This window comes from Astatotilapia calliptera, chromosome 12, assembly GCF_964374335.1.
Source record: "Astatotilapia calliptera chromosome 12, fAstCal68.1, whole genome shotgun sequence".
Taxonomy (NCBI): Eukaryota; Metazoa; Chordata; class Actinopteri; order Cichliformes; family Cichlidae; genus Astatotilapia; species Astatotilapia calliptera.
Window position 1 is genome coordinate 11,936,460 of NC_137433.1, and position 15,692 is coordinate 11,952,151.

At 40.1% G+C, this 15,692-nt stretch overlaps 1 protein-coding gene and 1 long non-coding RNA gene across 2 annotated transcripts in view; one reads left to right on the top strand and one right to left on the bottom strand.

Annotated features, from left to right (window-relative positions):
- The window catches only part of LOC113033089 (voltage-dependent N-type calcium channel subunit alpha-1B-like), a 326,109-nt gene extending 312,056 nt beyond the window's left edge, over positions 1-14,053 (bottom strand). Inside the window, exons 1-3 of the mRNA XM_080308904.1 lie at positions 13,745-14,053; positions 10,566-10,671; positions 7,565-7,704 (exon numbers count right to left, since the gene is read on the bottom strand). Of these exons, the coding sequence (XP_080165030.1) occupies positions 7,565-7,704; positions 10,566-10,671; positions 13,745-14,004 (506 nt within the window). The 5' untranslated portion in view covers positions 14,005-14,053. The remainder of the gene's footprint in view (positions 1-7,564; positions 7,705-10,565; positions 10,672-13,744) is intronic.
- A 105-nt stretch (positions 14,054-14,158) lies between these two features.
- Positions 14,159-15,066, top strand: LOC145432231 (uncharacterized). The gene is made up of 2 exons (XR_013912510.1): positions 14,159-14,459; positions 14,698-15,066. It is a non-coding gene; the product is annotated as an uncharacterized LOC145432231 (long non-coding RNA).
- Positions 15,067-15,692: the final 626 nt, after the last annotated feature.

Genomic DNA, 15,692 nt, shown 5'->3' on the forward strand with positions numbered 1-15,692 from the left:
CGAGAATACGCGCTTCTTTTGCGTTTCGGACTCCTTCTGACATTTCTTTGGAGGTGGAGGAACACCAAAGTAATTGCTTAAAGGAGCTTGCTTCTTCGACATCTTTAAAAGTTCTAAACAAATGTCTGTCCTCCTCCAGAAAATCTCATGTACACGCGTTGCAACTTCTTATCTTTTTTATTTTGACAGCGAATGCGCACCTGCGGACCACTTATGTGCACCCCTGGTTATTATTTAGCTCGTCATGTTGCAGCCACAGAAATTCTTTTGTCCATGAAACCATAAAGCTGCACTTTCTTTTTGCCTTATATCCTGCTGCTTTTACACACGCACTCACATAACGCTCAGCGATTCTCTGCGCGATCAACCTCTCACATGTTTAAGCTTGCTGCGGGAGATTTCACTTGTCATGTTTGCGTAGTAAGCTAACGATTAATAAGACGATGTCAGAGGAATTGGTGCGCAAATTATCGTCATTCACCAATCAGTACTGTCACTCTCCATACACAGTTCGCGCGATTGCAAAGTGAAAGCAAAAAACAAGCGCAAATTCAAACGCGATTTCAATATGTCACATATTGACAGTGGCTCACCGATGCCAATGACATAATTACCCAGCTACATTTCCGAAAGAATGCAAAAGCATTGACATATATTTTTCCTTCCTGCACGATGGGCAGGGCAGAGATAGATTTTGGTAGCCTGACTGGAAATATCGCTAGCCCCGGGACGTCGGGCTAGCGATTTTGCGAGCCCTGATGTGCCAAGTAAACACTCAGGCCACTAGCATGACACAGTACTAGCTGGCTCTGCAGTCTTGCTATACATATTTTGAAATGATAATTGTCTTATTTTTAGAACTATATTTTTAAATTATAAAGGCTTCTCAATATCTACATGTCATTATTTAGCTTTATTAAGTTCAGCCGACATGACAGGAAAGGCAAACAGCTTTCAAAACAGTCTAAAGGAGGACTCCGAATGGAGGATGGGGCTTGAGACACTGCGCAGGGCATCGATCGCACACTCAGACACATCAGTCCAAAAAAGAAAACACATCAGCAGATGCCTATCGGCTGCTGTCTCATTTTCCAATTTGTTCCTTTTCCGCTAACAGGCTGTAACTGCCTGAGGCTGGTTCTGTTGAGCTTAATGAGGCAGCGTGGAGAGGAAATGCCTCACATGTGCAATGACAAGGTCCAACATTTAACCATCATCACTATACTTCAAGGAGACAGATGCATAAGTTTCAAACACAGAAAATGACGACCTTTTGGCTTTATCACAATTGTGAAAAAGTTTGAACTGATTAATCATTGATTCAAATAATAATGATACAGTGGTTAAAAAAACCAAAAAAAACTTGGAGCCCGAGGGTTCGTATTGGACACCAACCAAACAATTATGTCTTTATTTAATAAACAAGTTCAGAATTACAATTACACAAGGTGTACCACCTCCTGCTTCAGACACAGCAGAGATTTAAATGCAGTAGACCATGAACTCAAATTAAATAAAAATACATGCTTTGACAAATTTCAAGCCATTTGAAGCCATTTAAAACCTTAAATAAGCTTAAATAAATCATCTACCCACAGAACTACCCACAAAACTCAAAACACTGGGTCAACGACCCAAGAACGACAACAACCTCACACCTCTAACCACAAAACAGTGTCACTGCAGTACAGAAAATTAAAAACCTCCCATGTGTAGAAAATAAATGAGAAACTGTAACACAGAAGCTCCTATAAGAAATGCAAGCACAGAATCCCGTGTGCTATTTCTTTTTGAGAGCAAAGTGGAGCAAGAGTGAAGAAATGTTGTTCAGCCAGGCTCAGGATATACCATACTGAGGTGGAATCCTCTAATGTCTGAAAAACTGCCCTGAAACTGAATCAGGTAAAGTGAATAACATTGATCTTCTCATTAAAATGCAATGCTGTGCTAGGAAATCATGAGGTTGCTATTTTGAAAGGTACCATGAGCTGAAAATGTTATCTTAGTAGTATCTGATGCAACACTTCATTAGATAATAGTGAATACAGCACAGTCAGTTTGTTGACAGGACAACAGCATTTTTGCTGAAAACAAATGTCTACCATGTGTTAGAGGGAGTGATCCCAGTAAGGCCATTCCAGTCACCCACAGCTTTATATAATTAAATTTATTAATATCATACGTGAAAGTTCAAAGGGCTAATATGTATGAAAACATATTTTAAAAAATATTGAATATGGTACATTTTACTGATAAGAGAAACATATGCACGTATGCTGTGTGTGGCATGTATTTTAGGGATGAGCAAAAATCACTGCAAAAATCCAACAGCAGCTGCTTTGATCCAGCCAGCTATAAAGAGGACTGCTGAGGAGAATCTATTCCTTCTGTGTTCAGCTCAATACACTATTGATTTTGGTAGGAGCATGCAGGAGGCAAATACATGTTCTTATTAGCAATTCCCTACATCAGACTGGAACATTGTAGAGTTATCTAATTACCAGCTAATGAAAGACGATTCAGGCCCCTGTTTTGAGAGCAAGCATCTGTGATGTGTGATGGGATCATTTGATAGCAAGTTCAAGGTGGCCCTCGAACTGCTTCACATAGGCTATGAATTATTATTAAGCTAAAAGAGATCAATTCTGGGATATGAATAAGTGAACAGTACTCACCAATTTTGAACTGGGGAATAAAGGAAGGACCTAAGTCTTTCTAAGAAGGGCCTAATTGTGACGATGGATGTGACAGAATAAGTCTGATCCGTAGCAACTCCATGACATCAGCTCAATAATAATGAAAGACTAAGGGGTCGTTAGGAATACCTAGACCAGGGGTCTTTAACACCTTTAACACCCAAAGAGCCACTTGGACCCGGTTTCCACGCAAAAGAAAACACTGGGAGCCGCAAATACTTTTTGACATCTAAAATGAAGATAACACTGCATATATTGTTTTTTTTTTACCTTTATGCTTTGTGTGAACAACTAAAGTAAGTAAGTAAAGTTTATTTATTAAGCGCCTTTCACAGACAGGCAGTCACAAAGCGCTGTACACAAATATTAAAATAAACAATACAATCAATAGACATTATACACAATGTAAAAGGTCAAATGTAAAAAATGTTAAGAATATCAAATACGTGGATCAACAAAAGGCTTGTTTGAACAGGAATGTTTTTAACTGCTTTTTAAAAGAATCCACAGAGCAACTAAAGTGTGCTGCTTATGAAATCCATGAAGTGCTACAGAGAAAATTTAATTTTATTTATGTAATTAACACATTTTGAACTCTTAAAGAAATATAAAAAAAGGAAAGACACCCAGCTTAACTAAAATCATCCATGTAGCAAACAAAAACTGTTGTGAGCCGCCACCCTTATATTGCCTGTGGGCTTTTGGAGCGTTGACCTAACTTTTAAAAAGTAATTGGAAAAAAAGCACTATGCTGCTAAAAAATGAAAAATAGATATTTGCAAAATTCTGCCTAAATATGTATTTCATGTGGTTAATGTATGTGGCGGGGCGTGGTCTGCAGTGCCCCTGCATGGGAGTCGGACGCACTTGAGTGGCACCCGCAATCACGCCTCGCCGCCTTAAAGTCTGTGATCTCTCTCCTGAGAGTTTTACAACCGATATTATAAAAATTCTATTTTTTCCCCTCTGTCAGTGCAATATTGCCAAAATTACATAAATCCGTAGTTAATGTATTTGTTACTTCAACGATATAATATTATAATTCCTTATTATCCAAGTGTTCTATGTAATCTTTCATGTTACATGGAAGAGAGGATGTGGCATTTGCAACCTGTGAAAGCACAACAGAGTGAACCATGAAGGGTCATGTTATACTCAAGTTACAAACAACCTGCTAAGATGACTGCTCAGATGAGCTGAATGCTGATAATCAATGAGTCACTGCTAATACATGATTGCTATGGGTTTTCACACAGCACATCCTGCAGGAAATGGACATCATCACTGAGAAATGATTGGCCAGCATGTGTGTACAAGCATGCTTAAGTGCACTACCTGCATGTGTGTGTTCAGCTGCATGCACTCTGCACAAGTGATCCGATATCTACCCAGAAAACATGGCTCAACCCATCAGTGTAGCACGGCCCTGATAAAATGACCAGACCACAGCTGTAATGGCCTCTATCCACCACCCAACCCTTCAATTATGGCTGACATGCCAGCCTGTTCAGCCCCAATTGAATCAGGCCTGCTTGAGCTGCATCCACACCCAGCCACTCACTCACTCACTCACTCACTCTCACTCTCACTCTCTCTCTCTCTCTCTCACAAATGCTCTAACAACCTGTCAATAATCTCAACACTCAACACACGATTTATGCTTCATACAGTACTTGTGGGTACTAGTAAAGCATTTTACTAGGAGAAATGTTCCTTGCATACATTTTGCATATGTTAGAATGTTTCTATTATTCATAAGTATATAACAGAAATTGTTTATTGCGTAATGCACATGCTAAGCCTATTTTTAATCCCACAGTATTCCATCACTTGCCTATAGCTTGAAAAAAGGCCATCATCAGAAGATAACTAGATTTATATGTAAGCCAGTGTAACCCATCCTCCATCCTTATCAAGAAAATATTTTTGACTGGATTGGGCTCCCAGTATAGCTCTTTCTATGTTAGGAAGGCTCAAAAAGGATGAACAAGTGCAAAATTCTCTGCATGTACTTTGAAGGCCTGTAACTTGACAATTTTTATAGTATAAAGTTTTTTATAGCTTCATTAGATACACTAAAGCTATGGAACAAGAAAATTGACAGTTTGAGATGCTCACGTGGGATCGTTAGAACTGACTGATTATATAAGGAATCCTTATATTTGCTAGTTTTAACATATTTATATTTAGTATTTATGCAGAACACAAACGGTTTTGGTTCTACAATAAAGATGCAACATGCAAACAAGCAGATCTCAGACACATATTAGCAAACCAGACATTTATTATATTTCCTTGTTTCCAGCTAACAGGAACAAAAGTCTCACTGACTCTTAGTGATATCCAGCAAGAGGTTAAGGTGTTGATGAGAGGTTTGGGAATTGGCAGAGGCTGTTTGTTGCAACGAGGCTCCTCACAGCCCAAGACGCTGCAAATAAATCTCTGTATCATTACGTAAAAGAGGCTGGCCTGTCCCCCAGTGGGGCTAGCACGTGTTCAGGGACTTTCAGCAGCATAACAGCAGTCTCCTGATCCCTGCCCTTCCAGCATCAACCCCCCACAATACAGCCTCTCCCTTTTCACCGTTACCACACTTCAACAGCAATTAAAAGTGATGCAAAAGCATTGCATCACTTTTAAAGGGGATACAAAATTTTTACCTGAAGTTCCAGACTGACCTTCATAAGGTACAAATAAACATCAAGGGTTCTAAACTGTATAGCAGTATAGAAGTTTAATAGGCTACCGACCAGTTGCTCTAACACCTGTTATAATGAAGTGCTTCGAGAAACTGGTCCGACGTCACATCATGTCCTGCTTGCCACCCACACTCGACCCGCTCCAGTTTGCATACAGAGCTAACAGATCAACTGAAGATGCCATCGCTACAACGCTCCACACCACCATCTCTCACCTGGAAGTGCAGGGCCGTTACGCCAGGCTGCTCTTTGTTGACTTTAGCTCTGCTTTCAATACGATACTCCCGGACAGACTAATAGTTAAACTGCTGGAAATTGGACTTCCTTCCACCACCTGCCGCTGGATCAGAGACTTCTTCTCAGACCGTGTACAGAGAGTTAGAGTGGGGCCTCATCTTTCCTCAGCCTCAACACTGGCTCTCCACAAGGCTGTGTACTGAGTCCCCTACTGTACACTCTGTACACACATGACTGTGTTAGTTCCCACCCAGACAACACAGTCATCAAGTTTGCAGATGATACTACTGTGGTGGGGCTCATCTCAGGGGGAGATGAGACTGCGTACAGAGCTAAAGTTCAGAGGCTGTCAGATTGGTGTGCAGTTAACAACCTGGACCTCAATACCACCAAAACAAAAGAACTGGTAGTTGACTTCAGAAGGAGGAAGTCCGAGCTGCAGCCTGTCAGCATCAATGGGGAGTGCGTGGAAAGGGTCTCCAGCTTCAAGTTTCTGGGTGTGCACATAGACACAGACCTCCAATGGAGCTCTAACACCTCTGCGGTCTTAAAGAAGGCCCAACAGTGTCTCCACTTTCTGAGAATCCTCAGAAAAATGGACCTGAAGAAGGAGCTGCTGACCGTCTTCTACCGCTGCTCCACTGAAAGTGTGCTGACATATTGCATCGGTGTGTGGTTCTCCAGCTGCACCACAGCACACAGAAAGGCACTCCAGAGGGTCATCAACATGGCCCAAAAAATCATTGGACATCCTCTTCCCTCCCTGAAGGATCTGTACAGCACTCGCTGTCTCAAGAGGGCACGCAGCATCCTACGGGACTGCACACACCCAGGACACCGGGTGTATAAGCTGCTGCCGTCTGGCAGGAGGTTCAGGCTGCTGAGGTCCCGAACAAATAGACTCAAGGACAGCTTTTACAACAGGGCAATAGCCCTAATCAATGTAAATAGCTGACCTGACTGGATACCTTCCTGGACTTTTTTAGGGGGGAGGTAACAATGTTTAAAACAATAACAATAATATTTATATTTATAACAAGTTGCAATAATAATTAATGTGCAATAATAACAGTGTGCAATACACATACACTTATTCTTCTTTTTTATACTAAGTTAATATACTGTGTTGTGTTGTTTGTTGCGTTTGGATGTGTCATATCGTGTCGTGTTGTGTTATATGTAGTGCCGACGCAGGACAGTTTTTCCAATTTCATTGTACTACTGTACTATGTATGACTGTGCAATGACAATAAAGAGCTATCTTATCTTAAGTCACAAGAATAAATACAACGTTAACAAAGTAAACTAAACTCTTACAGTTTGACTCTATGAAAAAGTCAACTTTACTTGTGTTTCTGCTTACATTTTTTGGGGAAATATCTACAGTGTAGATATATCCTTTGTTAACTTGGCCAAATTTTTCAACACAAACATGACAGAAACTGATGCATGTTTGAGACAGACTTTCAAAAAGATTTGTACCATCTATTCTAAATTTCTTAAAACCACAACTAAGTGCTTTCATCAGAGTGGTCAGAAGGAACTAGCCATGGCCTTAAACTCAACACAATCCCCTGAAAAAAACAAAACTTGCTATTACTCGAAAATCCGTTTGTTTTTCATGATTTTAAAGATGAAAAACAGAAAGAAAGAAGCTTTTACTGGATTTGTATTATAGTCCTTTCTGTGCTGTGTTCTCTGATTTCCTTCTGTTTTGCACATCTACTGCAGACAATTCCCCTTACTGAGACACTGATTATTCAGACAGGAAGAAAACACCCAACCATCTGGAATGGCTCAGCTCTACTGATCATTAGAAATGCAACACACACACATACACAACAAAGCTCTCTCCCGCCTCTCATTAATCGCTGTTGCCCATCGGCTCTGTCAGTTAGCAGCTACATAAGCCATTAGGCCTGTGCTACTCACCCTGTTAGGACCACCACAAAGTCCATTACATTCCAGCCATTACGCAGGTAGGAGCCTTTGTGGAACGCAAAGCCCAGGGCAATGATCTTGATGCCAGCCTCAAAGCAAAATATTCCAATAAAGTAGGGTTCTGTGTCATCCTGTAAGAGGAAAGAAGAGCAAAGGATTTCTGAAACTGCAGACATAAATTTATAAAGATTGAGACAGATAATGTGAAATAATACACAATGAAAAAGAAGGGTCTAGATCATTAAGTGTCCGTGATCCTCTACAAAGCAAGCTCTACAGATGCTTTAACCCACCAAAAGAACTATAACTACGAAAAATCGAAACCTTTTTTTCCCTGTGAATCTGTGAGTTCTGGAAACGATTTAGAAAACTAGAGGTGTCCCCCAGTAAAAGGAATAACACATGGTGTAACTAGTGCTGGTAGACTGATTCAGTATAATTAATTCGGCTTCATCACTCCATTAACTTAATAGAGTTTAAAGTGAGAAGAGGTTTTAAAAAAGTACTCAAACTTAGGTCAAGGCATCTATTCAATCTATTCAAAAAACAAACTCCAAAAGGTATCATAAAGGTAATCATTAATCAATAATTGGTTACGGTTAAGCGATCTGTTATCAACTTCACACCTCAGAATACTCCGACATATAATATAACCCTAATCCAATTTTGCCCATTACAATGCAATTACACATGCAGATGTCCTCCTGCTCGTTTTCGAGCAGTATTTTAACTTCCTCTTAAAAATGTAACGTTTGTACAGAGAGACTGAGAGTAACATAGTAACATTACAGGCATGCTACATTCATGCTACAGCCTGTTCATCCATCAGCATAAAGGGTGCACTGACTTGGATTGCAACATCAAATAGTAGTGTGATCACCATAAAAGTGATCTATAGCTGCTTTTATCAAATGCCTTGAAACCTCATTGAAGGCACCATTTTGGTTAATTACATGTTGATAAAAGTGCAACTAATATCTTTGTTACCTCAAACAGGCGAATTCTACTACTTCCCTTGCAGTGAAATAGAATAACAGACCTTTTTTTTTTTTCAAATAACCAAATCAACAATTAATAGAGTATAAGATTATAAAAATCATACAAAAGACTACACAGTAGTGGAAATAATTATTTGATCTTGTGCTGAATTTGTAAGTTTGCTCACTTGGAAAAAAATGAACAGTCTCTAATTCTTATAGTAGATTTGTTTTTTAGTTTTATGATCATTTAATTTTATTAGAGAGCGACAGAATATCACACCACCAGTAGTTACCTTCTCCCTAAGCTCCTCGCTGATGGTCTTGTAGCCTGTTTTTGCCTTCCACAGGTCTAAAATATTGTCCCTGATGTCCTTTGACAGACCAAATGTATTTAATTGACTAACTGATTGCAATCTGTGTGAGCACACATGACCACACGGCGAATCTGTGGGAGCCAGAATTAAGGCTGGATTGTAGGAGATCAAATACAAATTTTTTCTTTAGTGTTTTTTTTTATTTATTTATTTTATTTCTAGCTGATATTTTGTCTCTTCATTCAAATGAAACTACCATAAAATTAGAGACTGTTCATTTCTTTGTAAGTGTGCAAACTTACCAATTCAGCAGGGGATCAAATAATTATTCCCCCTTCTGTATTGATACCTAGGGCTGTGCGATATGACCAAAATCTCATATCCCAATATAACAATTCTATCGTCCCGATAACGATATAAATCACAAAAATGTAACATTTTCTGTAAATTCTGTGAATCTTTGCTGGAAGTGGAAGTGTTTCCAGCTGGGCGTCCTGTAGCTGGAGTCGAGTGTTTTAACCGATGCATGAAACTATACATTTTTAGACATTTAGACACCGTTTTCTTTGTGAGTATTTATTACACGGCGTGCTGCGGGGAAAAGCCTGTTCTAACGTTTGAGTCTAAGGTTTATTTTTTAGCACCTGGCGGCTCTTCTTTACTTCTCATCCGTAAATAATCTGCTCTTTCACGTGATTCAGTTTATTTTGAAAAGTCTCAACAGGATCTTGAGCTTTATTGTGAAAGGTTTGTGGAACATAAACAAGCGGACACGCGATGCTATTACCGTCGTTGTTGCTAACGACAACACATAAAAACAGGCGCTTGTCCGTCCGTAGTGTGGTTATATAAAATATAAGAGAAAGAGAGAACTTTAAGAAATGAATATAGCCACTGCAGTGACCATCAAAACGATGAAAAAATATTGCTTATTTTGCGACACTACGAAACAAACGATAGCGTAAAATGAAACGATAGACATTTTTATATCGTCATCCGATATATATCGTTATATCGAACAGCCCTATTGATACCTACTTTCAACCGCTTCCTTATCACAGCAGGGAGCTTTCAGTTTGGCTTTTTAATTTTTATTCGTTTTTTTGACACTACACAATCCCAAAGCAATAATCTTAAATTGTAGCCCTTGTCACAACTCCATAACTTTGCTTGGCAAACACAGACATTTTATGAAATCTATGGTATGTGGTATTTAATTTCTAAAGCAGCCCTGCCATTGTAACTCCCACTATTTCCCTCTTTAATAGAAAGACTTGACAAGAGAGTTCGGTGGGAGGAAGATGGAGCAGGGGTAGCCTGTGGTAATGACACAATGAGGATCAAAGGCAGCTCTGCATGGATCTACACAACCTGCAGCGCTCAGGAGGAAGGACACATGCTGAGGGGAAAACTGGTATCTTCACATCTTTTCAGTTTAGATACTTGATACTACTTGAAATGGTCAAACCCATGAGCACAGTTAGGTAAAAGAGGAAAGAATGAAATCAGAAACTTTTTGGAAGCAGAGTTTGCAGAATAGAAACTATTTACTTACAGAGAGACATGCATGCATGCATTCCAGACAAAAGAAAAACATCTGTTAAAAATAACAATGCTAATCCTCACAGTGTTTGCATTTACAAACTGCTGTTTCTATTGTGTAACACAATAAAAGAATCAACCAGCTTTTTTACTTACCAAACGCTCTGACATTGGGGTTTTGTCTGAGGCCGGTAGGTGTTGTTCCAAGGCCAGCACAATGCAGTTTGCTATAATAGTAGCCAAGATCATGTACTCAAATGGAGTGACAGTGTTAAGGAAGTCTTGTGAAAACTAGCAAACATTAAATCAAGACATAGAAACCTGACGAAAGTTGACACAAAGCCATTCCCCCCTTTACATTGGTAGGTAACAGCATTATGCATGAATAGAAAGTTTTGGCACTGGCACCAGACATCTCTTTCTGTTGAAATGATTGTGCTAGGTTATGTATCAGATTGGCTGGAGAGGAATACTGGAGAAGATTCAAAGAAACAGAGTGCATGCACTTGAAGCTACAATTAAATTTCATAGCAGTTATTTTTTGTGGCTACCTCATCCATCAGTGATAAAGCTTTTAGCCTGCTTGTCATCATCTTTCTGTCATACCAAGAGAAATCAATGGAAGGTTAGACAACAGAGCAGGTAAAACAGCTACTAAGTGTCAACTTGGAAATGATGTATTAAGGAAGAAGAAATAGTTCATGAACTAATGTCCCTATCCATCAGGGTTTTATAGTAAGAATGAAGAGAACTGGGTAGATGATGAGTGAGTTTGTGGCAGAAATATATTCAAGGACTGACTCAGTACAGCAATCAGTGTGTTTTGTTTGTTTATTATTTCCTAACACAACACTTTTTTTAAGTTCCAAGTTCAGTTCCTAGCTCTGTTTCAATCATCTGGGCGGAGCAATGCTGACACACCGGCATTTTTGCTATCACTTCATAGGTCAACCAAAGCTATCCTTTTATGTTAACTGGTAATATTGCCACAGCAGATCATCTGCCTCCATCTCTTCCAACAACTAGCATTCTCCTGTGTTACACCATGTCTTCCTTCAATATATGCATAAAGCTTCTCTGTGGTCTCTCTCTTTCCCTGCTGCCTAGCAGCTTCATATTCAACATCCAATATATCTACTTCCATTGAAAATCTTAACTTGCTTAAGTCTCCCAACTCCAGCTCAGCTTACTGTGTTTTTGGCAGCACTACCATCTTGTAAATGTTCCCTTTCCCTCTTGCTGCTGCTATCACAATATTGGAAATGGGAAGCTAACGCTGCTTTAGGGAGAAGAGGAAGCACAGAAACTCCTTTATGCAGGAAGCACTCCATAATAAAATGACACAAATAATGTAAGTATAATCAGAAGAATAAAGGGCAAAATTGCGTCCCTGTATCTAGACTGGGTTCAGTCATTTGGTATTATGGGCTCAAATTTTGATATCTGTTTTTTTCATGTTTACATTTGTACTGTAAACAAAGTCAATGAAACGGTAATGGAAATTTTTATTCCATTATATATAACAGTTCTAATACAACAGAGTTCTATAATGAACTCATAAAATAAATGTAACTGTAGTCAGATACTGGGAAAATTTGTTTTAAAAACTACAGAGTAAAAATGTGATGTTGATAAAAAGCTTGCAGTGTATGTGGATTACATTTGAAATATAACCTTTGTTACATTGTTTGTTATAAATGCCATTTTTGTCATATTTTTAGAGCATTCTTTTGAACTGTGTGGGTTTTTTTTAATAGTTTGAATATGCACTACCTCCCATCTGCCAAACACCTAGCACTGCAATTCCTGTACCAAACTAACTGAAATAAGTTGTACTCCTTTCATTTAAATTTAATTGCATTACTTATTACAATTTAACAATGTAACCTTTTACATTACAAAACTAATCTTTCCAGCTTTGTTCTTACACGAGTTGAGGAAAACCTTTTCATGATCTGCAGACCTCAACTTGGTCACTTATAACAAACACTTCCAGTCAAATTTGTACACTAAAAATCAAGGATGACAACTCCTGATTATAATTGTGTGTATAGATGGTTACTTTCTCCATCTACACCCACAGAAAAATACAGTACAGTAAACTAAATATTTTCACGACGTGCCCCTTCAATATAGTCGTACTATTTTACTAGCACCTTACTAGAGAGCTATATCTATCTTCTAATACACTCCCTGATTTTTGCAAAAGCAAGACAACCCAAAGTGATCACCATTCTAAGTCTCCAGTGTGGTGGGAGCTTGGTGATGCATATCTGGTGATATGCAGCAGTTCTTCAGTGTTTAATTTAACGTCTGCTTTTTAAAAGAAATTAAATGCAGATTTGTACCGCTCATTTGGGTATCTCGCTCCCTACATTGCACTGCCATCGTGTTATTAGTGTACCCCTCACGGACGATACAGCTCGGCCAGTAGGAGAGGATCCTCAGGAGAGGGAGGAGACCGATGGATTCCAGCCACCAGGCCTCCAACTGCTTCGAACCACAGTAAATCCTCCTGCAGCACACCAGGATAAATGGCTCACTAATGCACTGCGACATTAAAAATGATAAAAGAAAACTTTTATCATGCCAGAGGTTAACCAACCAGTGACTTACGCAATGGATACTATTCCACAACTAAATGTGAGTTAATTGCATGAACACTCATGCACATATACAGGTGTCTTTCCAGGGACTTTTCCTCAGAAAAAATCTAAATGCACACCAGTAAGAAATGATTTTGGTCAGCATACAAAGCTCAGCAGGTGGCATTCACTCACTGTGCACAACATCTACCAAACAGACATGAGCTGCTTTATAACCTGAAACCTGCTGCATTTCAGCGCTTGTTTGTTTTGTGTCACACCCATGCAGCGTGCCACCGCCTCACTGCTGAGGAAAGCCTGCAGATTGCTGAAGTTCAGTTCCCTGGACAGCACCATCTGCAGAGCACAGCATTCACCAGAAGACAAGAAAAGGATCTACCGAGAAGCCCATATAGTCATATCATCACACAAACTTCAACTCTTACCTAGATGTGCTATATTATAAAAAATAAAAAAAAACCTCATGACTACAGCATTTAGCAGCATGGGACTTGTGACCAACACTGGAAACAACCAGAGAGCCAGCTGTGCAAGTTTTACATTTTAGCTGAACGTATTGTTGCTTTCTTAACATATATTTATACTAATTAATAAACAGTATTCTAGATGCCGGCTTCTTCTGCCTCTAAATAAGGCCCCTTAAAATTTCCTGGGAGTTCGGCGTCAGGCATGCGGGTTTTATACAGGACAGAGCGGCTTATCTGGGGGTTTACTGGGTTGTAAGGATATGGCCATTCGGTGATCTTTTTGGCATATTTCCGTATTACATTATCCTCGCTGAAGATGAACAAAGAGCGGTTGACGGTGAGGCAGTTCTGTTTGACTGGAATTGGGTTGTAAATGGCCATGGTCCTGGCTCTCTGGGCCATCGTCTGCTTGTACATCCTCTGGCCACCCGGAGGCCCCGGCTGCCGGCTGCCCCCCCTGGCAGGGGCCGCGGGGCAGCCGCCTCCATAGCGGCTGGACAGTTCGTCTTCAAATCGAGCCATTGCGGAATAGCGCAGACCTTGCTGGAGAAACCAAAACTGACACCAGAAAAAAAATAGAGAAGAAGCATCACCACACACACTGACGTCCCGTCCCCGTGCAGGTCCTTTGGGTGCGTGTGTCGGCCACGACCAGCAGAGTCAAACATTCACACACACACACACACACAAAAACGAGCTGAGGGAGGCTCTTTTTCATCAGCCTCAGTCGGTTATTGCCTCACCTCCATGTTTTTACTCTCCGCGGCGTGGAATTGTTGCTTAAAGTTTAGACGCTCACATTCCATGATGCATCATTTTCATGGCGGACTGCCCACGTCCTCGCAGGTAGCTTTTATACTGGCGTCAACGCTACAAGTTCATGCTAGAGGATGCGGAGACAACGGAACACCGTGTCTAAAAGACAGCCACCTCAAGACAAGATAATACAGCAGAGGGAAAAATCGCGAAATGTCACAGTGAGTAAACCTGTTTTCCACCAAATAATGTCTGTAAACAGCCGCATTTCTTTTCTTAATCACTGCTGACCGCTGTGACTTAAAAGCAGTCTTCGTTAAAGCACTTTGCCCCACGGAAGAAAAAACTGATGTAATTTCATCTGATCGTTCGTCGAGGAGAAATCACAGTGCAGCTGCTTGTTTCCATGAATTTGCGGTTAATGGGAATGTAGCTACCACTTTCTCTACTGTTCCTCAGACCCCCACGTGACCAACAAGACGCCAGCCAGTGGCTCCACCTGGGCGAGCCCTGTTACCATAGCAACAGGGAGGAGAACGAGCCACGGGTCAAGTTACACGGAATGAAAATGACTTCCGGCAAAATCAGAGCTTGTTTGTGGGCAGATCTGATTTCGGTTTTTGAAAATATTGCAACTAACCCAGCGAAAACTGATGTAACTGCGATATAAACAAAATTATGTCGGTTCGATTCCCTTCGAAAATCAAACAGTAAATAGGACGAAACGATTTCCGGTCAATATTTCCAAAGTAAACTCAAAGTTTCATTAAAAAAAAAAAAAGATAAATGGCGTGTATTTGTATAGCGCTTTACTTAGTCCCTAAGGACCCCAAAGCCCTTTACACATTCAGTCATCCACCCATTGACACACACGTTCATACACTGATAATGCAGTTATTCCAAATGTTGTCAGTGCATCTTCTGTTTACTGTAAAAATTTCCCCAGAAACGCCTAAGACTAAAACATCTCCCATATAGTGAGGGGTGTTATAGTATCTGACAAAAGTGAGATACTATAAACACCTCTCACATTTTTGTAAATATTTTATTCTATCTTTTCATGGGACAACACTAAAGATATGACACTTTGATACAATGAAAAGTAGTCAGTGTACAGCTTGTATAACACTGCATATTTGATGTCACCTCAAAATAACTCACCAATGTTCCCTCTAAGTTGCTCGCGTGCGCAATTGCGCACTGCTGGCACGGTCTGTGTTGCGCACAAACTAATCAAAGTGATGTCATGACAAAAATGAATGACAAACAAAACATTTTTTCTCCTTCATTTCTGTCAGGCAATGCTGTATGAAACTTTTCTCGCTGTTAGTATCATGGTTGCTAGGCAACCTGAACAGCGCTATGAAGGCTAGACCATCCCATTTCACAAGCCTCTCACTTCGTGCTTCTCGTACTTATAGTACACAGGTATGTAGTACGCGTAGTGCGCGTAC